General features: G+C 41.9%; 1 protein-coding gene across 7 annotated transcripts in view; it reads left to right on the top strand.

The window, feature by feature from the left end:
• LOC105487912 (coiled-coil and C2 domain containing 2A) overlaps window positions 1-25079 on the top strand; it is a 134102-nt gene that overhangs the window by 3361 nt on the left and 105662 nt on the right. For 5 of the 7 annotated variants that reach the window (XM_011751583.3, XM_011751581.3, XM_071093837.1 and 2 more), the window contains 3 exons: window positions 2659-2715; window positions 5502-5585; window positions 7540-7663. In XM_011751583.3, the coding sequence (XP_011749885.2) occupies window positions 2677-2715; window positions 5502-5585; window positions 7540-7663 (247 nt within the window). In that variant the 5' untranslated portion in view covers window positions 2659-2676. Of the gene's footprint in view, window positions 1-2658; window positions 2716-5501; window positions 5586-5990; window positions 6129-7539; window positions 7664-25079 lie in introns of those variants that run through there. The other 2 variants (XM_071093839.1, XM_071093838.1) reach the window with 1 other exon arrangement.

The following is a 25079-nucleotide window of genomic DNA, read 5'->3' as shown; positions in this document are numbered from 1 at the left end:
TATGAAAAAATCATTGTAAGGTAGTTAAGGAATTCCAGGAGGGTGCTGGGAGGAGATCATTGTGTTGAGAATGGTCAGGGAAGAGCTCTCTGATAATGAAATTTCAGCAGAGACTGGAAGAAAGTGAAAGAGCAAGAGCCATGCAGATATCTTGGGGAAAAGGAGAACTAGGTAGCAGGAACCGCAGGTGCAAAGGTCCTGAGGCAAGAGGATTCAAGTGCAAATCACACAGGGCTTGTAGGCCTTGGAGAAAACTTTCGGTTTTACTCTGTGGACAAAGGGAAATCACTGGAGGATTTTGAGTGAAGCAACATCATGATGTCACTCAAATTTTTATCAATTTGCACTGGCTTCAATGCAGAGAATATGGTAGCCCAGCAATGTGGGAAGGTGAGAAATTAGGAGGTACTTGCAGTAGATTTCAAGAGAGAAGATGGTGTTTGACCATGGTAATAATAGTGGAAATGTTTAGAAGTGATTAGATCCTGAATATAATTTGAAGCCAAAACTGGCCGGATTTCCGATGGATTGAGTGTGGTGTGTCATGTGAGACTGAGAAAGGAGTTAAGAACGACTGCAAGGTTTCTGGCCTGAGCAAAATGGATTTCTGTGTATTACAACAGGAAAACTGCAGTACAAAGCAGGCTCAGGAATAGAAGCAAAGAACTTTATCTGAGGTATGTCAAGCCAAGTGAAGGTGTCCATCAAGCAGATACTTGAGTCTGGAATTCTGGGGAGATGTCTGGACCCAGGATGTAAATTTGGGAAGTATCAGCATGCAGACGGTGTTTAAAGCCAAGAGACATGATTAGACGGCCAGAGGAATGAAAACAGGCAGAGCTAAGCCCCAGAGCACTCCAACCTTTGGTGGTCTGAGAGATGGGGAGAAACCAGCAAAGGAGTTTGAGAAGGAGCAGTCAATGGGTAAGAGGAAAACCAAGAAAGAACTTGTCCCAGGAGCCAACTGAAGAAAGTATCTCCAAAGAAAGGGATGGGTGACTTTCATCACTAAATGTCTCTGACCTTTCCGTGCCTGGCTGATTTCACCCACAAGTAAGTGAGAAGATGCAAATGACAAACATGGCATGTTCTCACTTATGCGTGGGATCTAAAAATCAAAATCATTGCACTCATGGAGATAGAGAAGAGAAGGATGGTTACCAGAGGCTGGGAAATGTAGTCAGGGGTTGGGGGAGGTTGTCTAATGGATACAAAAAAAAAATAGAAAGAATGAATAAGACCTAGTATTTGATAACACAATGAAAGGACTATAGTCAATAATAATTTAATTGTACATTTAAAAATAACTAAAAGAGTATAAATGGATTGTTCGTAACACAAAGGATAAATGCTTGAGGGGATAGATACCCAATTTTCCGTGATGTGATTAAGCTTCGCATGCCTGTACCCAAATATCTCATGTACCTCATAAATATATACACCTACTATGTACCCACAAAAATTAAAAACGTAGAAAATGTTTTAAATGTCTCTGACCAAGTCAAGTAAGATGAGGACCGAGAATTGATCACCAGACATGGCAAGGCCGGGGTCACTGGAGATGAATCATTGGCAAGAGGAGTTGAAGAGCATGCTAGACCCCAAAAATAAAAACAAACTGGAAAGAGAGGGAATGTTTTGAGGGATTTTTCTATAATTGTTGAAAACTTCAGCAACAGCTAGAAAGAGAAGTAAAGTTAAGAGAGGGCTTTTTTTGGCTGGAAGCGGTGGCTCACGCCTGTAATCCCAGCACTTTGTGAGGGCAAAGCAGGCTGATCACAAGGTCAGGAGTTCAAGACCCACCTGACCAACATGGTAAAACTGACCCTACTAAAAATACAAAAATTAGCCAGGCGTGGTGGCACGCACCTGTAATCCCAGCTACTCAGGAGACTGAGGCAAGAGAATCGCTTGAACCTGGGAGGCGGAGGTTGCAGTGAACCAAGATCATGCCACTGCACTCCAGCCTAGGCAACAGAGTGAGACTCTGTCTCAAAGAAAAAAACAAACAAAAAACAAACAAACAAAAAAAAAAAAACCTGTTGGGGGGCTTTTTTAAAGGAAGGGAAAAATTACAGCATTTTTTTCCACTGGTAAGAATGAGCCAATAGAGCAGGAAGAAAATCCAGGTGAAAGTGAAGAATTGTCAGGATCAAGGGCCTGGAGGGGGAGGAATGATAGGGGCCAGTGCACTATTGAAGGAGGGGCCCCATGGGGACATGGGGGTTCATAGTAGCAAGTGGAAGCAGAGGAGGTGGCGGTGGCTCAATGTGGTAGGAGGGGAAGGGGATGCAGAAGCCCTCTCTGGTCTTGTCTTTTTACTTAGTGAAATAAGGGCCAAGGTCAAGGGCAGAGAGTGCGGAGGGGCAGTAGCGGAGAGGAGCTGTAAAATGGTCCTTCTGGAGCTGGATTCCAACCAGTGCCATCCAACTCTATGGGCACAGTAAAGATGTGGGGACAGGAAGACCTGGCATCCTTCCTTTCCTCTGGCACTTATCTCCACCAGTCCTGGGGTCTGCCAGGGTTCCTGTGAGTGGAAAGTCTACTCAGCTCAAACACTTCACTTACCATCACGGCCAGCCTCATATATATCCATAGTAAGAGAAGCAGTATTTCATTGATTTCAAAATGCCTGACTTCTTCATTATTCTTTGTCAGGAACCCATCCCAGCCAAAATGAATCCCAGGGAAGAAAAAGTAAAAATAATTACAGAGGTAAGTGGCCACTTCGATGTCCTCTAGGGATGTGTTTGTGTGTGCATGCTTATGTTACACTTGCTTGTGAATGAGGAAGTTAGGCCAACAAGCATCTATTGCACATGTTAAAAGAAAAGCTTTACATGAATTAAATTCAGCAGAGTCTAATTGTACAAAGAACAATTTGTGAATTGGGCAGCCCTCAGAACCTGAAGAGACTCAGAGAGCTCTGCTCTGCTCTGCTCTGTGGGCAGACAGCATCTATGGACTGAAGATGGAAGTGGAGTACAGACACGGCTGGATTAGCTACACCTCAGCGTTGCCTTATTTAAACATGGTCTGATCAGTAGGCCACCTGTGATTGACTGAAGCTCAGCTGCTGTGATTGGCTGAGACTCAGCTATCTGCTACAGAAGTACACTTTAAGTCAGGCTTTCAGTTAGTTTACCAAGATTGCAGTTTGTTATGTAAGAACTCAAAGTAGAGTTATCCTCAACCCACATTTAGTTTAACACACACCTACTAAATGCACCCTGAGGGTGCTTATCAGATATGTGGTGGAGAAGGAGAGGTGGATGGTGAAGGAAATGCAGTCCTGCTGACATTCCGAGATCTTACTTCTACCTGAATGCTCTGAAGCTGTTTTGTCACTGTTCTATGAACTCTGACACATAGCAGCTCTAAGTTATTATCTATTATTGGGCCTAGCTCTGCCTGAAGCACGCTGATTTCTAAAGACATTCAGAGTGAAGGTAACAATTGTAGACACCTGCTAATAGAAGCCTCTGTCCATGGAGTCCTGCAATTTCTGACTCATTGTACGTAAAAACTCATTAAAGCACTGCCCACACCAGAGAAGGGAGGCTGTCTAGTTTGGAGACTGCAGACCATCCAACAAAAGAGAGTATTCCTCTCAATCATTACTTCTCTCTCATTTCAAGGGCTCACTGGCTTGAGACAACAAAGACAGAAATAGAGATGATATGTGCTGTCCAATGCAGTGCTCCAAAAAGCCTGAGGAAACTCATTATAAAACCATGCAGATTAACTTTAAGCAAGATGGTTGGGTGTGGTGGCTCCGGCCTGTAATCCCAGCACTTTGGGAGGCTGAGGCAAGTGGATCGCCTGAGGTTGGGAGTTCGAGACCAGCCTGATCAACATGGAGAAACCCCATCTCTACTAAAAGTACAAAATAGCCAGGTGTGGTGGGGCATGCCTGTAATCCTAGCTACTCCGGAGGCTGAGGCAGGAGAATCACTTTGACCCGAGAGGCGGAGGTTGCAGTAAGCTGAGACCATGTTACTGCACTCCAGCCTGGGCGACAGAGGGAGACTCCGTCTCAAAAATAAATAAATACATAAATAACTTTTAAGCAAGATCAAGTACCGACAAACCCACATAAATTTATATTTGCTTATTCATTCATGTAACCAAATATGTTTTGTGCCTATAGTCCCTGGGAATACAGCAGTAAACAAATCTTGTGCCCTCATGGAATTTACATTCTATCTTATTTGAAGTCCTACTGGATAGTTAGAATAGAGGATGAAAACATCGCGGAAAAGCAAAAGATTACGTAGGCTTCTCGCAAGTCCATTCTAAGTCAGTAAACACTTAGAATTGATTAAAAGCCATGCTTGCACACCACAATATAATTATCTTCTTGTAATCTAAGTTGGCGAATCCTCTGAACTAAGAACACTTCCTATTTGGCAGGCCCAAAGAAGGAGTCCAGAGTGAGGATGCAGCTCAGAGGACAAGTCAGAGATCAGGTCACACACACGAAGGAAAGGCCCAAACCAGGGCTATTCTCTCGTTCGACCTCACTTCCCTCCTCTGTTATTGCGGTTCATGTCTACCCTAACCCCAGTGGCCAAGGGGAGTCAGGAGTAATTGAGGTCTGCCCCGGAAACCTGCATGAAATTTCTTTGAAATCATATATCTTTAAAATTCATACTTTGTGTTCCAAATTTGTTCCAGTATAAAAACAATACAAAAAATCCTAGTTTTAGGAAAAAATTTCTGGTATGTTTGGTGTACTCCAGAGAGGTTCTGTGTTGATCTTGCAACTTCTTATTCACCCAGGGACCCCTGTGCCCCAGTTTATAAAACTCTAGGACTAAAAAACTTTACAGCTTGTAGTAGACTTGAGAGCTTTGAGCTCTAACAATTTATGACTAAAACATTAGAAAGTGTAAGGTGGAAAGAGGAAATGAAGTTTGCGCTGTGAAAGGATTTTTTTCCTTTTCAAAAAAAAATCTGCCAAAATTTCCTTTAATCTGAAGCATTTGTGATGATGTAACATTGTATCCTTATTATCCTTTTCCTGTGCCGGTAAGGCCAAGAGGCAGAAAAACTTAACCTGTGAAATCCCTAATATGATTCTGATGTCTGTCCTGGGCTGCGGTTCTCTGTCTGTCCTAGCAGATTCACTTGTTGGTCGCCTTTCTTAGACTGTGACTTTTAAGAGCAGACAGCATATGGTTTTCAATTCTGTGTCGCAAGAGCCTGGAACATAGTAAATGCTCAGTAAATGTTGTATGCATGAACGAGGACCTGGAACCATGGAAGATGCAACATCATCTCGTGTATGATGTTCCAATATGGATATGACTTTTTGAAAACATGTCTTTGTTGAGAAGAGTGGATGATGATAGCCGCACAGATTGTTAACTGTTCCCCCACTCCCACTGAGCATTACTGCATAGAAGCCCAGGGTCAAGATGGGGGTTTTAATTTTAATACCTAAAAGTCATACCTCTCTCCCTGTCTTAAGATTCTCTCCCTCTTGCATTTTAACAAAGGAGTTCATTGAAAATGATGAGGATGCAGACATGGGAAGACAGAAGAGGAACTCAAAGGTTCGAAGACAGCCAAGAAAGAAACAGGTAGGAAGTGACAAGAAACTGTGTCTGTGTGTTGTGTCACCGATCAACAACCTGCCTGCATCCCCAGGGCCATACAGCATCCACAAGGGCAGCCTTCCTTCCTTGGTACCAACCTTTGGCCTGCTCTGGGGGACTGTGAGGCGAGGATGCAGATAGGATGGTCCAGGATGCAGATGGGATGGTCCAGGATGCAGGAGCCTGATTCAGAGACTTACAGATGAGCCTCACAGTAAGGCAGGGGTCCATACTTGGGGCATTTTTACTCTAAGTTTTCTCCATCTCCTAGAGAGGAGTCTAGAAAAGATGAAAGGAGCCTGTTTTAGTGCTTCATTGAAGGCCATAGACTATGATGGGCAGTAGATGGCAGTAAAGGATTACAAATCTTGGAAAACTCCCTCTTTTTCCAACTCCAAGCCCAAATTCTGTCTTTGAGGCAGAAGCCAACTCCTTTCTCCCGAGCCTGCTGGCAGATCCTCCCCTACCTCTCCACAGGAGTTCCCCTCCTAGGCTGGGAGCGTCCTGTGCAGGGTAAATCTTCTCCAGGTAAGTCCTTGGTAAGGAGTTGTCCTCTGAGAAGGGAGGCAGGGAAGCAGCTATTGTGGATGGGAGCTCTGCTTGGAACAATCGAGATGCCAGCAGGGGAGGGAGGGGAGGGAAGCGCCATTTTGAGCCAGTAGTCACGTGAAGGGGCTGCAGAGAGGGGTGGCCAGGAGAGATGAGGAGGTCACAGGGAGACAGAAGAGACCTCCCTCCTAGCTACCCCCTTGCTCAGCATACTCGTTGGGGTAATCTGGGCAGAGGAGTCACTTTCAGCCTTTCCTGCAGGCTGAGATGAAGCCGCCCACGGGAGGGTCCAGGCGGTCGGGGAGGTACTGCCTGGCCACGTGGGCTAGCTCTCTGGCCACTCCTGGGGACTGAAAAGACCCACAGCCAGACACAGCTCCGAAGCTTTAACCCCTTCCTGTGGGGTCAGTCTGCAGCTCTGCAGCCCAGGGCCAGGGGCCACGGTGGCACTAGATGAAAAGGGTTCCAGCCCTTAGCTCCAGAGTCACAGGCACAGTGAGCAGTGGGTGACCAATGCCAAGGCTGCCATGGAGCTTAGACTGAAGAGGAGAAAGGGGCAAGGATGGAGAAGGGAATATAACGGCTATTAAATGCTGAGCAATTTATGGGCCAGGCTTGGAACTTTATAGGTTGGCAGCATTGCAAGAAATGTAGTTGCACTCCAGAATCAGAATCACATGGGGACTTTTTTTTTTTTTTTTTTTTTAAATAAGTTCCACCCCGGGCCATCTATTTACATCAGAATCTCTGTGCTTTCTACAATGACTCATACATTGCAGCATCTCAACAAATGGGCTCTTTTTATTATATTTTTCTTTTGCAGATAAGAAAGCAGTGTAGAAGGAAGTTAAATAACTTGCCCAAAGTCCCACAGTCAATCTGAGTTTGGAGGCAAGCTTTAGTCTATCTGTCCTCAAAGGTGTTATTGCCAATTCTGCTTCCTTGTTTTCCTTCACTGAGAGTTTGGGGAAGGAACCAGAGGCTATTCTTGGGGGTGCCCGAAGGGTGGACTAAATATTTGCCCTGAATTACCCAGTGACACTTTAGCTGCTGTTTGCAAACTATTTGAAGTTGAGAACCAACTGTGATTTTCCCCTTTCTCTTTCCTCCAAAGTCCTGCAGAGCTCTATACATTTTACCTAGAAAAAGTGAAAATAATCACGCTATTTGGGGATGCCTTGATAATTTCACGAAACCATTTCTAGAGAAACTCTGGGTTGGCACCTCTTCCCTGGGGGGTACCCCAGTGAGTCAGGTGACGGGGACTGTGGTTATCCAGATGTGAATGGTATGAAGGCATGTCCCCTCACTGGTAACCCATCTTCCCAAGAGAGGAACAGACTGAAATGAAGTCCTGGGAGTCTCTGAACCTCTGACCTTCTTCCTCCAGCCACCAACTGCTCTCCCCAAGGAAATGGTGTCCGAAGAGTCCCACCTTGGCAACCAGCCGGAGCCTGTGCAGGAGGAGCCCAAGACCCACCTCCTGAGCATGACAGTCCGGAGAGGCCCACGGAGTAAGTGCCTCTCTTCCATTCAGCTGGTTCGCTGGTGCTTGTGAATTGCCTACTGTGAGTTCAGCACAGAGCAGTATGGGGATTTTTTATGGGTGTTAGTTTTCATGCATTGCCACTGCTGCTCCACTCACCTTATCCCAACTTGGTGAGTGACTTTCTAGGTTAATCCCTGCCAAGGAGACGGGACACATAGCTTCAGGATGTGTTTCTATAACCACATAATATTCTTTGGATGTTTGTCCCCTGAAATGTGACCTTCAGTGTTAGAGGTGAAATGTGACCTTCAGTGTTAGAGGTGGCACCTACGGGGAAGTGTTTGGGTCATGAGGGCACAACTCATGAATGGCTTGGTGTTGTCCAGTAATGAGTGAGTTCTTGCTCTGTTCGCTCATTAGAGAGCTGGTTGTTAAAAAGAGCCTGGGCAGGCCAGGCGCAGTGGCTCATGTCTGTAATCCCAGCACTTTGGAAGGCTGACGCAGGTGAATCACCTGAGGTTGGGAGTTCAAGACCAGCCTGACCAACATGGAGAAACCCCATGTCTACTAAAAATACAAAAAAATTAGCCAGGTGTGGTGGCACATGCCTGTAATCCCAGCTACTTGGGAGGCTGAGGCATGAGAATTGCTTGAACCTGGGAGGCAGAGGTTGCAGTGAGCCGAGATCGGGCCACTGCACTCCACCCTGGGCAACACAGCAATGCTCTATCTCAGAAAACAAACAAACAAAAAGAGCTGGAATCTCCTCCCCTCTCTCTTGCTCCCTTTCTCACCATGCGACTGCCTCCCCTTCCCCTTCTGACATAAGTGAAAGCTTCCTGAGGCCTCACCAGAGGCAGATGCTGGCACCATGCTTATTGTACAGTCTGCAGAACAGTGAGCCAAAATAAACCTCTTTTCTTTATAAATTACCCAGTCTCAGATATTCCTTTATAGCAATGCAAAATGGACTAACAGTACATAAGTTTGGGAGTGTTAATTAGAATAGAAATTAAATATGCTGAAACTCAAAGGAAGATGAAATTGTTAGGGAAGACATATGTGTTAATGTAGTGAGGCTTGAATTAGATGTTTGGAAGAAATGAGGGAGGTTTCTGAGGCTGCTGGTGACCTTACCATTGAGAACACCTACGCTTCTCCCCCTACACATACGTGCCTTTTCTTCTTCCCCAGTACAATGAACATCATGAATTACCTGCTCATTGTAGGGAAAATGACCACCCTTCAGGCATTGCTTTTCATGAAAAGTGGATTAGACAAGAGGAAAAATGGTTATACTTTTTAATTGTTACATAATTGTTAGGCTGTTTTCCCTATGGCAAAGTTGGGAAATAAGTAACTGTTGGAAACTAGAGGACCTTGGAAGCAAGTTGACTCTTAGATTGGAAAAATGTGGTTCTAATCTAAGAGCAGTGACACAATGAGAGCTGTTATGAATTAATAAAAACAGAACCAAAATTTATCTCAGATGGCTGTTTCTTTTTCTAAATGCTCAAAAACGTTTATTACCGAGGATTACAACTTGTCATTTCAGGCTGCCATAACAAAATACCATAGACTGGGGGGCTTAAACACCCAACATTTGTTTTCTCATGGTTCTGAAGGCTGGACATCTGAAATCAGGGTGCCAGTATGGCCGGTTTGCAGTGAGGCCCTTCCTTCCGGCTAGTTTGTGGCCACCATCTTCCTGTGTGCTCACATGACCTCTTCTGTGTGCCTGCATTGGGGGATGGGGAGGCTCTAGTGTCTCCTCTTATAAGGACACTAATCCTAATCCTATCAGGGCCCCTTCCTTATGATCTCATTCAACCTTAATTACCTCCTACAGGGTCTATCTCTAAATGCAGTCATACTGGGGGAGAAGGCTTCAACATACAAATTTTCAGAGGGGGAACACAATTCAGTCCTTAGCACAACTATTGGATATTTAATTATTTTAAAATCAAGGGAAAAACTGCCAGAAGAGGTGGCCACCAGTCAAGGCTCTGTGACATAAAAAGTGGATTATTTTCTAACCTCTAAAATGAAGGAGATACTGTCCACTATCACCATGGAGATGATCTATCCATTATTCCCTTCCCCCACAAAAGGCACTATTTCTGAATTGGGGAATGGAGAGGTATGGAATGGACAGAAGACTGAGACCTGCCTCCTGGAGCCACACCATGACCAGCCAGTGTCTGGGAAGCCCTGGGTGGAGCTGGAAGCTGCTGATGAATCGGCAGCACTGATAAACCAAGCCTAAGAGAAAACATCCCCAGCAGTGAGGGGTGGAGCACATGGTGGATAAGGAGCCTGTGGAGCCAGGCATCTGTCAGAAATGAGAAGTCAAAGCCAGCAGACAGAGTCAAGAGAGCAGAGGAAATATTATACCAGTGGCATTAGAGCAGGAGACAGACAAGTAAAAAGGAATGATGAGTGCTGGGAGAAACGGCAGAGCGCAGGACTGCCCTAGGCAGGCAAGGGTAGCAAGGGAGGTGACAGAAGAATGGAGCCTCCACATACGGAGGAGTCTGCATGGGGAATTGTAGGGTGAGGAGGATTCCAGATTCAGGGCTTGGAAACACACAGATGTATGCGCAGAAAACACAGAGAGGGTCGAGAGCAAGATAGAAGCCGCCATGTGCTTTATGACCCAGTCGTGAAAATCACCTATCAGTGCTTTCAACATACTTGTTAGAAGCATGTCCCTAAAGCCAGCCCACATTTAAGGGGAGGAAATCAAGCTCCTTCTTTTGAAAGAAAGAGTGTCAAAGAATGTATGGACATTTTTACTACCACATTAATTTTTCTTTAAAACTCTTCTTTATCTCACTTTTCTACTCAGAAATCTATTATATTACATTACATAAAATCCATACTCTCTTATTTATTCTGGGCACTAAGACCCTATGCAGTTGGGCCCCTTCCAGTTGTATTTTTCGGTCTTTTCCCGTGTGCTCCACTTTCATTGACTCCTTACTGGCCTCTGAATACCTCATGACCATCTGAGCATTCCTGGGCTTTGGTTCCCACTTAAAGAGAGTTCTCTACTTAATCTTGTGATTGTAAAGGCAATTGAGCTGTCCAGTTAAGACCATGGGAGATGGCTTAGACAACTGTGGGTACCAGTCTCTACCTATCTTACTCCCTTGGGCAAGTTCTCCAACCTCCCTAAACTTTAGTTTCCTTATTTGTAAAACAGGGACAATAATAGATTGGGTGAACAGTGCCACAGAATTTATACTCCAGTTGTGGGAGGGATGAGAGGAAAAAAGAGAAAAACAAATGTAAACTAGATAAACATAGAGTACAGCAGGTATGAGAAGTGCCGAAGAGAAAGATAAACAGTAAGCTGGCAGGACTGCAGTGGGAGTGAGAGGATGAGGTGCATTTGTGAAAGGAAATGAGTGATCCCCAAGGAGAGAATGTTCCAGGCAGTGAGTGGTCTTAAGGCAGGAATGTGCTTGGAATGTTCAGCAACAGCCAGGGGGCAAGGGTGGTGGAGAGTGAACAACAAGGAAAAGGAAAAAAATAAAATCAGAAGGGAGGAAGGGAATTGTACCCAGCCTAGTGGGCCCTTAGACTTTTAATCCGAATTAGATGAGCGTCATTGAAGGGTTCAAGCCCAGGACTGATATAATCAGACTTAAGGCTGAAGGCTCCTGTGCTGAGAGTAGACTTTGGAAGGAGCAAGGGCAGAAGCACAGAGACCAGGTAGAGGCCAACAGCAAAAATCCAGGTGGGAGTTACTGCGGAATGGGACTGGTGGGTAGTGGAAGGGGACAAAAGAGTGTGGGAAATCTGGGTATTTAGAAGGTTAGAGACAAACAGTTATATTTCTTGATTGAACAAGAATTATGAAAGCAGGAAGGTTGTCTCCATGGTTTTTGACTTGAGCTATTGGGAAAATGGAGTTGCCATTTTCCCAATAGAGTTTCAGAGAAAGAAAAGATGGCAGAAAGGGCAGGTTTGAAGGTAGAAATTGAATAGACATGCAAAGTTGAGATGCCTGTTGAATATCCAAGTGGACATGAATGTATGGATATAGGGATCTGGTGGTTGGGGAGAGGTGGAGAGTGGAGAGGGATTCCCTGACCTTTTATCTAGAATGTCCCTTTCCGACCTCTGTCCTCTTTCCTCTCAGCTGGTTCTATTTTCTTTCAGAGCACTCATCACCTCCTGGCATTTTCCAATCAGCTGACTATCTTTTTTTTTTTTTTTTTTTTTTTTTTGAGACGGAGTCTCCCTGTGTTGCCCAGGCTGGAGTGCAGTGGCGCGATCTCGGCTCACTGCAAGCTCCGCCTCCCGGGTTCACGCCATTCTCCTGCCTCAGCCTCCGAGTAGCTGGGACTACAGGCGCCCGCCACCATGCCCGGCTAGTTTTTTTTTGTATTTTTAGTAGATACGGGGTTTCACCACGCTAGCCAGGATGGTCTCGATCTCCTAACCTCGTGATCCACCCGCCTTGGCCTCCCAACAGCTGACTATCTTGATCATTAGAAGGAAAGCTCCCTGAGAGCCAGACTTTGTCTACTGTATTCATTGCTTATTCCCCAGTGCAATATGGGGAGCTTGATAAACATGTTGAAAAACTGCCATGGGCATAACAACAAATGCTCAAGACAGGGTCCTGCCTCTGGTAACTATCATTCTACTCACTATCTCTATCAGATCAATTGTTTTAGCTCCCACATATGAGTGAAAACATGTACTAGTTGTCTTTCTGTGCCTGGCTTTCTTCACTAACATAATGTCTTCCAGTTCCATCCATGTTGCTGCAAACTGCAAAATTTCATTCTTTTTTATGGCTGAATTATATTCCATTGTGTATATGTAGCATGTTTTCTTTATCCATTTATCCACTGATGGATACTTAGGTTGATTCCATATCTTAGCTGTTGTGAATAGTGCTGCAATAAAAACAGTTCAGATATCTCTTTGATATACTGATTTCCTTTCTTTTGGATATATACCCAGCAGTGGGATTTCTGGATCATAGGGTAGTTCTATTTTTAATTTTTTGAGAAACCTTCATATTGTTTTCCATAACAGCTGTACAAATTTACATTCTCACTAACAGTATACAAGCATTCCCCTTTCTCTGCATCCTTGCCACCATCTGTTATTTTTTGTCTTTTTGATGAAAGCCGTTTTAACTGGAGTAAGATATCTCATTGTGGTTTAATTTGCATATCCCTCATGATTAGTGAATTTGAGCATTTTTGCATATACCTGTTGGCCATTCATATGTCTTCTTTGGAGAAATGTCTATCAATGTTTTTTGCCTATTTTTAATGAGATTATTTATGTTTTATCTGTTGAGATATTTGAGGTCCTAGTATATTCTGGATATTAGTCCCCTTTCAGAGGAGTTATTTGCAAATTTTTTTCACATCTATTGAAATGATCCTGTCCTTTTTCCTTCATTCTGTTGGTATGATGTATTACTTTATTGATTTGCATATATTGAACTATCCTTGCATCCCTGAGATGAATCCTACTTGATCATGAAGAATGATGTTGTTAATGTATTGTTGAATACAGTTTGCTAGTATTTTGTTGATGATTTTTGCATCAGTGTGCATCAGAGATACTGGCTTGTAGGGTTTTTTTGGTGTTATGTCTTTGTCTGGTTTTGGTATCACCATAATACTGCCCTTGTATCATAAGTTTGGAAGTATTCCCTCCTCTGATTTTTGGAATAGTTTGAGTAGGATTAATAATAGTTCTTCTTTAAATATTTGGTTGAATTCAGCAGGGTAGCCATCAGGTCCTGGGCTTTTCTTTGAAGATAAACACTTTTTATTACTGCTTCTATCTCATTACTTGCTTTTTGTCTATTCAGATTTTATATTTCTTCATGTTTCAATCTTGGTAAGTTGTATATATCTAGAAATATATGCATTTCTTCTAGCTTTCTAGAAGAAATGTATTGGCATATAGTTGCTCATAATAGTTTCTAATGATCCTTTGAATTTCTGTGGTATCAGTTGTTATGTCTCCTTTTTTGTCTCTGATTTTATTTATGTGGGTCTTCTCTTTTTCTTAATCTGGCTAAAGTTTTGTCGATTTTGTGTATCTTTTCAAAAAACAACTTTTCATTTCATTGATCTTTTCTACTTTTTATTAAGTCTCACATTCATTTATTTCTGCTCTGATCTTTATTATTTTTCCTCTACTAATTTCAAGTTTTGATGTGCTCTTGATTTTCTGTTTCTTTAAGATGCATTGTGATGTTGTTTATTTAAAATCTTTCTATATTTTTGACGTAGGTATTTATTGCTATAAAATTCCCTTCTGGTAATGTTTCTGCTATACCCCATAGGTTTTGGTATGTTGTGTTTCCATTATCATTTGTTCCAGTCAATTTTTTATTTTTTTAATGTCATCATTGACCCAATTGCTGTTCTGGAGCATATTGTTTAATTTTTATGAATTTGTGTAGTTTGCAGAGTTTCTCTTGTTATTGATTTCTAGTTTTATTTTATTGTGGTTAGAGAAGATACCTGATATGATCTCAACTTTTTTGAATTTTTTGAGACTTGTTTCGTAGCCTGAGATATAGTCTCTCCTTGAGCGTGTTCCATGTGCTGAAGAGAAAAATGTGTGTTCTGCAGCTGTTGGATGAAATGTTCTTTAAATCTCTGTTAGTTTCATTTGTTTTATTTGCATATTAAGTCCAATATTAGTTTGTTGATTTTCTCTCTAAATGATCTATCCAATGCTGAAAGGGGGTATTAAGATCCTCAACTATTATTAATGGGAGACTTTTGTATTGGGATTTAGCTCTAATAATATTTGCTTTATATATCTGGGTGTCCCAGTATTGGGTGCATATATATTTACAAGTATTATATCCTCTTGCTGAATTGACCCCTTTATCATTGTATAATGATCTTGTCTCTTTTTACAGTTTTTGTCTTGAAATCTATTTTATCTGATACACATACAGCTACTCCTGCTCTTTTTACATTTCCACTGTATAGAATAACTTTTTCCACCCCTTTATTTTCAGTCTATGTGCATCTTTACAGGTGAAGTGAATTTCTTATAGGTAGCATATAATTGGGTCTTGTTTTTGTTTTTGTTTTTTTAATCTTTTTAATCTGTTCAGTCAATCTAAGTCTTTTGATTGGAGAATTTAGTCCATTTATATTCAACGTCATTATTCATAGGGAGGGACTTACTAGTGCCATTTTCTTGTTTTCTGGTTGTTTTGTTAGTCCTCTGTTCCTTTCTCTCTTCTTCCTGTCTTTCTTAGTGTATAAGTGATTTTCTCTGGAATTATGTTAAAAATTTTTTGCTTTTTATTTTTCTTTGTACCTGTTATAGGTTTTTGCTCTGTGGTTACCATGAGGCTTGCAAATAACATCTTATAACCAGTTATATTAAGCCAATGACAACTTAACTCTGATCACAATGAAAAGAAAATAAGAAGCAAAAACTGAAAAACTCTCTATTTTAACCCTGTCTCCCCTGCTGCTTTTTTATTTTTTGTTGTCTCTACTTATATCTTTTTGTACTGTCTGTCTCTTAACAAATTGTTGTAGTTATTTTTGATAGATTTTCTTTTAGTCTTCAGGCTAAAGATATGAGTGATTTAAACACCACAATTACAGTGTTAGGGTATTCTGTATTTGTCTGTGGACTTATGTTTACTAGTGAGTTTTATACCTTCAGATTTCTTGTTGCTCATTAGCATTCTTCTCTTTTAGATTGAAGAACTCCCTTTAGCATTTCTTGTAAGATAGGTTTGGGGATGATGGAATCCCTTGGCTTTTGCTTGCCTGGAAAAGTCTTTATTTCTCCTTCATGTTTAAAGGATAACTTTGCTGGATATAATACTCTAAGTTGGAAGTTTTGTTTGTTTGTTTGTTTGTTTGTTTTCTTTAGCACTTGGAATATATCATCCCATTCCTTCATGACCTATAAGGTTTCCACTGAGAAGTCTGCTGCCAGATGTATCAGAGCTACTTTATATGTTACTTGTTTCTTTTCTCTTCTTGCTTTTAGGATCCTCTCTTTGTCCTTGATTTTTGAGAGTGTGATTTTTATAGACCTCGCAGTAGTCTTAGGGGAGTTGAATGTTTTGGTGTTCTTTGACATTCTCATACCTGGATGTTGATATCTTTCTCTAAGTTTGAAAACTTGTTATTATTTTTTGAATAAAATGTATTACCCTGAGCTCTTTCTCTACATCGTCTTTATGGTCAATAACTCTTAGCTTTTGCCTTTGGGGCTAGTTTTTACATCTTGTAGGCATACCTCATTCTTTGTTATTTTCATTTTTCTTCTCTGACTGTGTATTTTCATATAGTCTGTCTTTGAGCTTACTAATTCCTTCTTCTACTTGATCAAGTTTGCTGTCAAAAGACTCGTGCATTTTTCAGTTTGTCAGTTGAATTCTTCAGTTCTAGAATTTTTGCTTGATTTTTAAAAATTATTTCAATCTTTCTGTTAAATTTCTCCATGTTATCTTGAAGGTCCTTGAGCTTCTTAAAGACAACTATTCTGAATTCTCTATCTGAAAGGGCACATATCTCTATCACTCCAGGAATGGTCAGTGCCTTATTTAGTCTGTTTGGTGAGGTCATGTTTTCCTGGATGTTCTTAATGCTTGTTCATCGATGTCTGGGCATCAAAAAGTTAGGTATTTATTCCAATCTTCGTAGTCTGGGCTTGCTTGTACCCATCCTTTTTAAGAGGGCTTTCCAGAAACTCAAAGGGGGTTGAATGTAGTTATCTAAGCCTGAGGCCACTGCAGCTGTTTCAGCACTAGGGGAGCCCTAAGCCCAATAACACTGCAACTCTTGCACATTTCTGGAACACAGCTTTGATAAACTTAGGGAAGATAAGGGAGAATTCCCTTGGTTCCCAGGTGAGGTCTCTTGCTCTCTTCCCTCACTTTCCCCCAAGCAGGAATCTTTCTCTGCACTGGGCTACCTAAAGTTGGGGGAAGGTAATGTGGGCATTCTTGTGGCCACCACAGCTGGCACCTAGCTGATCACACTTGCTGGGTCACATCTGAATGCTACAGGCTCTCAGGCTAGCATGGAACTGGGCTTGCCCACAACCCACAGCCACTACTGGCTGGCTGCCATTGTTGTTTATTCAAGGCCCAAGACCACTTTAGTCAACAGGTAGTAGATCCTGCCAGGACTGGGATTCCCATCTGGCCCAAACTGGGTCTGGAAACACTGTTCAGGAGCAAAATCCTGGAATCGAGGACTTCAGGAATCTGCCTCATGCTTTATTTTACTGTGGCTGAGCTGGTACCCAAATTGCAAGACAAAGTCCTCTGTACTCTTCTCTCTCCTTCTTCCAAGTGGAAGGAGTCTCTCTCCACACTGCACTACCTGGATTTAGGAAGGAGTCACGAAGCACTCCCACAGTTGTTGAAGCTGATGTTTCACTGGGTTGCATGCCAAACCCACTGCCTCTGAGATCAGCATGGCACCAGGGCTTACCCAAGGACTGCAGTCTTTGTAGCCTGACTGCCACTGCAATTTATTTAGAGAAGTAGATGATTTTAGTCAGCTGGTCATGAGGCTGGCCAGGACTCGAGTCTTTCCCACTGGGAAGAGGGGAGGATTCCCCTCTGGCCCAGGATTGATCTAAATGCTCCCTCCATGGGCACCAGCAGAATTCTGCTCAGTATTGTGTTCCACTTTGTCAGCACAGCACTGAGTTCCAATGCAAAGTCCCACACTCACTTCACTCTTCCTCTTCCAAGTACATAGATTCTTTCTCTGTGCTGTGCTGCTTGGGCTTGGGGGAAGGGTGGTGCAGGCAATGCAAGACTGCCCTTCTGACCCTCCTCAATGCATCTTTCCTTGTTATTATATTAATACTGGATACTGTGATCACTCACCTGATTTTTTGGTTCTTATAATGGTGTTTTCTTGCACAGATAATTGTTCAATTTGTTGTTCCTAAGGGAGGGATAATTGCACAGAAGTTTTTAAGTTTGGTATAGCCCCATTTGTTTATTTTTGCTTTCATTGCCTGTACTTTGGGTGTCACATCCAAGAAACTACTGCCAAATTCAATGTCATAAAAATTTCCTTTTTCTTCTAGAAGTTGTATAGTTTTGGGTATTATGTTCAGATCTCTGATTCATTTTGAGTTCATTTTTGTATATGATATAAGGTAAGGGACAAACTTCATTTTTTTTCCATGTGGATCTCCAGTTTTCCCAAGATCTTTTGTTGAAGACTGCTCTTTCCCCATTGAGTGGTCTTTACTGAAGATCATTTGACCACATACTCAAAGGTTTATTTTCAGGGTTTCAATTCTATTCCATTGGTCTATATGTCTGCCTTTTACTAGTACCAAACTGCTTTGATCACTGTAGCTTTGTAATATGTTTTGAAACCAGAAAATGTGAAACCTCCAATTTTGTTCTTCTTTTTCAAATTTGTTTTAGCTCTTTGGGGTCCTTTGATACTCCATAAGAATTTTAGAATGAATTTTTCTATTTCTGAAAAAAAAAAAAGGCCATGGGGATTTTGATAGGGATTGCATTGAATCTGTAGATAATTTGGGGTAGTACTGACATTTTAAAAATATTAAGTCTTCCAATCTATGAACACAGAATGTCTTTATATTTATTTGTGTCTTTAATTTCTTTATTTTATTTTATTTTTTTGGAGATGGAGTCTCCCTCTGTCTCCCAGGCTGGAGTGCAGTGGCTGGATCTCAGCTCACTGAAAGCTCCGCCTCCCAGGTTTATGCCATTCTCCTGCCTCAGCCTCCCGAGTAGCTGGGACTACAGGCGCCCGCCACCTCGCCTGGCTAGTGTTTCTTTGTATTTTTTAGTAGAGACGGGGTTTCACCATGTTAGCCAGGATGGTCTCGATCTCCTGACCTCGTGATCTGCCCGTCTCGGCCTCCCAAAGTGCTGGCTTGAGCCACTGTGCCCGGCCTCTTTAATTTCTTTTAGCAATTTTTTTATAGTTTTGAATGTACAAGTTCTTCGTCTCCTTGGTTAGATTTATTCCTAAGTATTTTATTCTTTTCTGTATTATTGTAAATGGAATTGTTTTCTTGATTTTGTTTTTGGATTGCTCATTTTTAATGTATACAAATGCAACTGGTTTTTCTGTGTTGATTTTATATCCTGTAGCTTTGCTGAATTATTAGTTCTAAATTCTTTATTAGTTCTAACAATGTTTTTGTGGAATCTTTGGGATTTCTATATACAAGATCATGTCACCATGAACAAAGATAATATTACTTCTTCCTTCTCAATTTGGATGGCTTTCATTTCCTTTTCTTGCCTAATTGCTCTCAGACTTTCAATACTCTGTTAAACAGAAGTAGTAAGAACAGGCATTCTTGCCTTGTTCCTGATCTTACAGAAAAAGCTTTCAGTTTTTCACCATTGAGAATTGTGTTAGTGATGGGCTTTTTGTATTGCCTTTATTCTGTTGAGGTAGTTTCCTTCTATTCCTAGTTTGTGGAGTGCTCTTATCATGAAAAGCCATTAAATTATAAAAAGCATTATCAAATGCCTTTTCTGCATCAGTTGGGAAGATCGTGCACTTTCTGTCCTTCATTCTGTTAATGCAGTGTATTACATTTACTGATTTTCAAATGTTGAGCCCATTCTTGCACTCCCCTCCCCTTTTTTTACATGTTAAGGGGAGAGTCGCATGTTTGGAAGCATGCTGCAGGTTAAGACTTGGTAACCTGAGCTAACATTAATACTCTATAAATGGATCATGAAGCTCTTCCTCATGACCAGCTTATAAACACTGCTTACCTTACGTGAGGTTTCCAAGGTGGAACCTCAGATTCAGTAGTCTCCCCAGCCACAACAAGAAAGTTTTTGCTCACAGATGGGTACTGAGAAAGCTATGGGACTTTTTAAGCTTGTATGGTTCAATTTTATTTTTCTTCTCTAAGCACTTACTCATTTACCTGAGGCGTTTACCCTCACAGAGTAGGGGACAGAAGCAGTGACAAACAGATAGACAGGCAAACAGATGATGAATCTGACATCTTGAACTCTGAGAACTTAAGACCGTGTTCTGAGTTAGGCAAAAAGCTTGCAGGCATCGTGCTAAGGTCTTTACATTCATTATGTTATTTAAATCTCAGAACAGTCCTACTATCAGGCATTGTTTCATTTATTAGGAGACTAAAGTTCAGAGGAAACCAACAGCCAGAAGTGGTGAGGCCAAAATTCAAACTCCAATATGTTAACATCCAAACCTATATTCCTAATTGCTGCACTCCAGCATCATTCCATAGCTTCAAACCGAACCCTCTTTGATCTTTGGAGCTGATGGTTTACAGTTACCCATGGAAGGTGCAATGGCAATGCTATGTCCCAGCCAGCACTGTCAACAGTGAGTCCAGAAACCCACAGAGGAATCTTAACATGGTGCATGAAGCAAGTTTAGAGTGTTCACCAGATCGACAATCTGACTGTGCTTCATTTTTTAAAAAACAGAATGATACTCAGGTAGACCATCCACCTATCTCTCCCTTCCTAGAACAGCCTGTTTCCTGTTTGGGGTTTTCATTTATTTGTTTGTCTTATTCTAACTATTCATCTCTCAAAAATCAATATATACATGTCACCCCCTTTGGAAAACATCCCCTATTCCCCAGAGTAAGCTGAGTAGATATTTTCTTTGCTCCCATGGCCCTTGCGCCTGAGTGAGTATCCAGAGGCATCTTTTCATTGGTACGCCTCCTGCCCTCCTTCACCAAACTAGCAGTCCTTGAGGGCAGAGCCTGACTTTCAGCTCTGCTTAGCATAGTGCTGGCATGCAGATGGCACTCTGAGTGAACAGTATCTCCAAGTGGCCTCTCTGCTTTTCCCTCTAGGCATTGTTCTGCCTTAGGTGTGCTTACTTACCACCATGCCCATTGTGTCTTTTCAACCAAGTCTGCTCAAACATCTGGATCCACATGTTTGATTACTCCATTGACCTTTTACTTCCCAAACTTCTCATGAGTCTGGGCTGCCCCTCAGTGATACCAGCCCAGCCCCTCAACTTGAACCTGTGACCCTCTGTCCTACAAGGCTCCAAGTATTGTCAAGGTCAGGGTCAGGCTGCATTTAGAGACACAGAGACCAGCACCCCTAACCTATGGCCTCACACACTGCTTCGGGCACATGCCCGGAGGCGCCACCTCCCTAATGAACTGCACCACAAACCCATGCAGTGAAAGCTTGGCTTCTAATCTGCTCTTCAAACATATATATAGTCATGACATTCCAAATAAAGAAAGCATTTCACTGAATGTGGAATAGTTCCAAATAAAATAAACATCTAGTTTAAAAGTACACACATTCCCCCATGATTCCATCTTGCACCATCTCTTGAGGGAGTAACTATCACACATTAAGTAGTTTCTTAGGAACATAAATTTCTTCATTACTACCATCTGTTTTCCATTCATTCATGTTAGTTTCTCTGATTAAACCATCATTTCGGAGCCAATTTGTCAGTATTGGTGGAAAAGAAAGTTCAGAATCCAGTGAAATATGATGTAAATGAAAGGAAATAAAGTGTTTATTTTAGGTATACTTTTTAATAGTCATGAGGACTTGGAGAGACTGGCCTGGGGTCGTGGAGAATGTTATAAAGCAGAGCATAAGGCATAGAGGGAAGCTGCCTGAAGGAGCCGGGCCTTGGGAGTTACCTTAGTACCTACCAGCTGGAGAATGGGATGAACATTCTAGTCCAAGGATGCACACTGGAGAATGTAGGAAATGTCAAGATGTTCACCAACGCTGCTGTTCACTACCTCACACAGTACTGGGAAGACTAAATTAAAGTACTAATACGTATAAATAAATATTACCTATTGTTAGTTATGAGGAAAGCCAAGGCCACAACTACTCTGTACTCAGTCCCAATTCCCTACCCTCCTTTAAAGCGAACAAACAAAAAAACAAAACTTCTTTAGAGCAAAATTCTTTCAAACTCATTTTTTCTCATTTTTGTCTCCAGTCATCTCTTGAAATCACTCCAGTGTAACTCACACACCCACCCGTTTATTGAAAATGTCCTTGCCAAGGTGACCAATGACTCACACATTTGCTAAATTCAATAGTCAGTTCTTAATCTTTATCTTACTTGACTTTCACAGCATTTGATGGCGCTCACCATTCTCTCCTACTTTTGCACTTGGCTTCCAGGACTCCACTTGCCTGGTTTTCCTTCTGCCTCACTGGCTGTACCTCTTTCTCCTTTGCGTGTTCTTATTCACATCCTGACGACTCCATGTTGGAGCACCCTAGGCTCAGTGCTTGGCTTTCTTTTCTTTACCAATACTCGATTATTGTTGTCATCTCAAGACTTTAAATTCAATCTATGTACTGACCAGTTCCAAATTTTTATCCCCAGCATGGACTTCTTCCAGACTAAATATGCAACGGCATACTCAACATCCACTTTTGCACATCTAATAAGACAACCCATATCTTTGGCTTATTGAAATATAACTTACATACCATAAAATTCACCCATTGTTAGTGTACAATTTAAGGAATTTTTGGTAGATATATAAACGTGCAATATCACACTACAATCCAGTTTTAGAATATTTCTATCACCCCAAAAAGTTCCTTTGTGCCTATTTGCCTCCACTCCTAGCCCTAGCTCTAGACAAACACTGATCTGGTTTTTATTCCTGGAAGTGTGTCTTTTCTGAACATTGCACGTAAATGGAATCATACGATATGTAGTGATTTGCACCTGACCTCTTTCACTTAGCATAATGATTTTTGAGATTCATAAATATTGTAGCATGTATCCACATTTCAATCTCATTTCTTTGGTTGCTGAATTATAATTCATCATATGGACACATGACATTTTGTTTATTCATTCACCTGTTGATGGATATGTGGATTATATTCAGTTTGGTGGTATTATCCACAGTGTTGCTGTGAACACTTGCAACATGTCTTTGTGGAAACTTATGTTTCCATTTCTTTTGGGAAGATTCCTAGTGGTAGAATCTCTGAGTCATATGATAAACTTATGTGTAGCTTTTTAAGAAACTGTCGATACACTTTTCAAAGTGGCTGCATCATTTTACTTTTCTGACAACAGTGTATGAAAGTTCCAGTTTCTCCACATCTTTTCCAACACTTGGTATTATCTGTCTTTAATTATACCCTTTACAGTAGACGTATAGTGGTGTCTTGTGCTTTTAACTTGCACTTCCCTCATGATTAATGATTTGAGTATTTTTTCATATTCTTATTAGCCATTTGTATATCTTCTTAGTAAAATGACTATTTAGTTTGAGACAAGAGTCTCACTCTGTCACCCAGGCTGGAGTGCAGCGGTGCAATCTTGGCTAACTGCAACCTCCACCTCCTGGGCTCATGCGATTCGCTTGCCTCAGCCTCCTAACTGGGATTACAGGTGCTCGCCACCACACCCAGCTAATTTTCGTATTTTTAGTAGAGACAGGGTTTCATCACGTCAGCCAGGCCGATCTTGAACTCCTGACCTCAAGTGACCCACCCACCTGGGTGGCATGAGCCACCGCACCCAGCTATTTACATTTTTTACTCATTTATTAATTGAGTTGTCTTACTATAGAGTTGTAAAAATTCTTTATGTATTTTAGATACAAGTACTTTATCAGATAACATAATTTGAAAATATTTTCTCCAAGTCAATGGCTTGTCTTTCATTTTCTTAATGGTGTCTTTGAAGCACAAAAGTTTTAAATTTTGATAAACTCAAATTTATTATATTTTTATTACAGATTGTGCTTTTGGGGTTGTATCTAAAAATTATTTGCCCAACTCAAGATTATGAAAATTTTCTCCCATGTTTTCTTCCAGAAATTTTATAGTTTTAGCTCTTACATTTCTCTAGATCTATTATGTATTTTGAGATAACTCAAATTTTACTTAACTGAAACTGACTTTCTGATCTGTTTCTATCAACCCAAACCTGTTTCTCCTAGAGTCATCCCACCTCATTAAATGGACTTTACGTTTTTTTTCTATTGCTCGGGTCAAAAACTTGGAGTCATCCTTAACCCCTGTCTTTCTGTCTGCCCACATCCTATTTACCATCAAATCCTGTCTGCTCTACCTTCAGAATAGATCTAATGATTACTTCTTACTCTCTCCACAGCTACCACCCTTATCTAAGCCACTTTCACCTCTCATCTAGAATACTGCAGTAGCCTCCTAACTGATCTTCTTGCTTCCATTCTCAACCTTCATTTTCAACCCAACAGCCAGAGTGGTCCTATGAAAATAAAGTCATGTCACTTCTCTGTTTAAACCTTCCAATGGCTCTCACTCAACTCAGAGTTAATGCCATTTTTTTTTTTTTTTTTTTTGAGCACAGGGGACTTTATTGATGGTACACGACAAAGTGGGGCTCCCTAGGCTCCTCCCTCTTCAGGGGGTCTGCATGGAAATTGTGAGGAGGGGAGATTCTCGGTGAGGTGGGGGACTGAGGGTGGCAGGGACTCCTCAGCAACTGAGGGCCTCTGTCTTCCTTTCGTGCTCTCGCTGGGTCTGGTGGTCCAGGGATCTTACTCCTTGGAGGCCATGTGGGCCACTACTCTGTTGCTATAGCCAAATTCATTGTCATACCAGGAAATCAGCTTGACAAAGTGGTTGTTGAGGGCAATGCCAGCCCCAGCATCAAAGGTGGAAGAGTGGGTGTCACTGTTAAAGTCGGAGAAGACAGCCTGGGTGCTCAATGTAGCCTAGGATGCCCTTGAGGGGCCCTCTGATGCCTGCTTCACCACCTTCTTGATGTCATCATATTTGTTAATGCCTAATTATTTAGGATGACCTATGTGGTTGTGTTTCCCCTTACTTCTGTGACTTAGTATCTACTATTCCATTCCCTCAATTTTTGGGTTCCCCATTTCTGCTCTGGCCTCACATCAGGCTTAGTTCTATCTTAGAGTCTTTGTATCAGTTAGTACTACTTGTACCTGAAATTCTCATCCCCTAGGTGTCTACATGGTTTGATCCCCCTCTTTCTTCACCTGTTCTTATGTCACCTGGAGGCCCTTACCTGGCCACTTTATTTATTTATTGGGACAAGGTCTAGCTCTGTTGCTCAGGCTGGAGTGCAGTGGTGCAACCTTGGCTCACTGCAACTTCTGCCTCCTGGGCACAGCCATCCTCCCACCTCACCTAGCTAATTTTGAGACTACAGGTAGCTAGGACTACAGGTGTGCACCACCATACCTAGCTAATTTTTGTAGAGGCAGCATTTTACCACGTTGCCCAGGCTGGTCTCAAACTCCTGAGCTCAAGCAATCTGCCTGCTTCAGCCTCCCAAAGTGCTGGGATGACAGGCTTGAGTCACTGCGCCTGGCCTACTCTATTTAAAACTGCAATTCGCCCCTCCCTCCTGGCCCTCCTTATCCCCTGATCCTGTGTTATTTGTCTCTACACTTAATATCACCATCTGACATACTAACTA

Source organism: Macaca nemestrina, chromosome 3, assembly GCF_043159975.1.
Source record: "Macaca nemestrina isolate mMacNem1 chromosome 3, mMacNem.hap1, whole genome shotgun sequence".
Lineage (NCBI taxonomy): Eukaryota > Metazoa > Chordata > Mammalia > Primates > Cercopithecidae > Macaca > Macaca nemestrina.
This window is presented reverse-complemented; position numbering and strand designations above follow the sequence as displayed.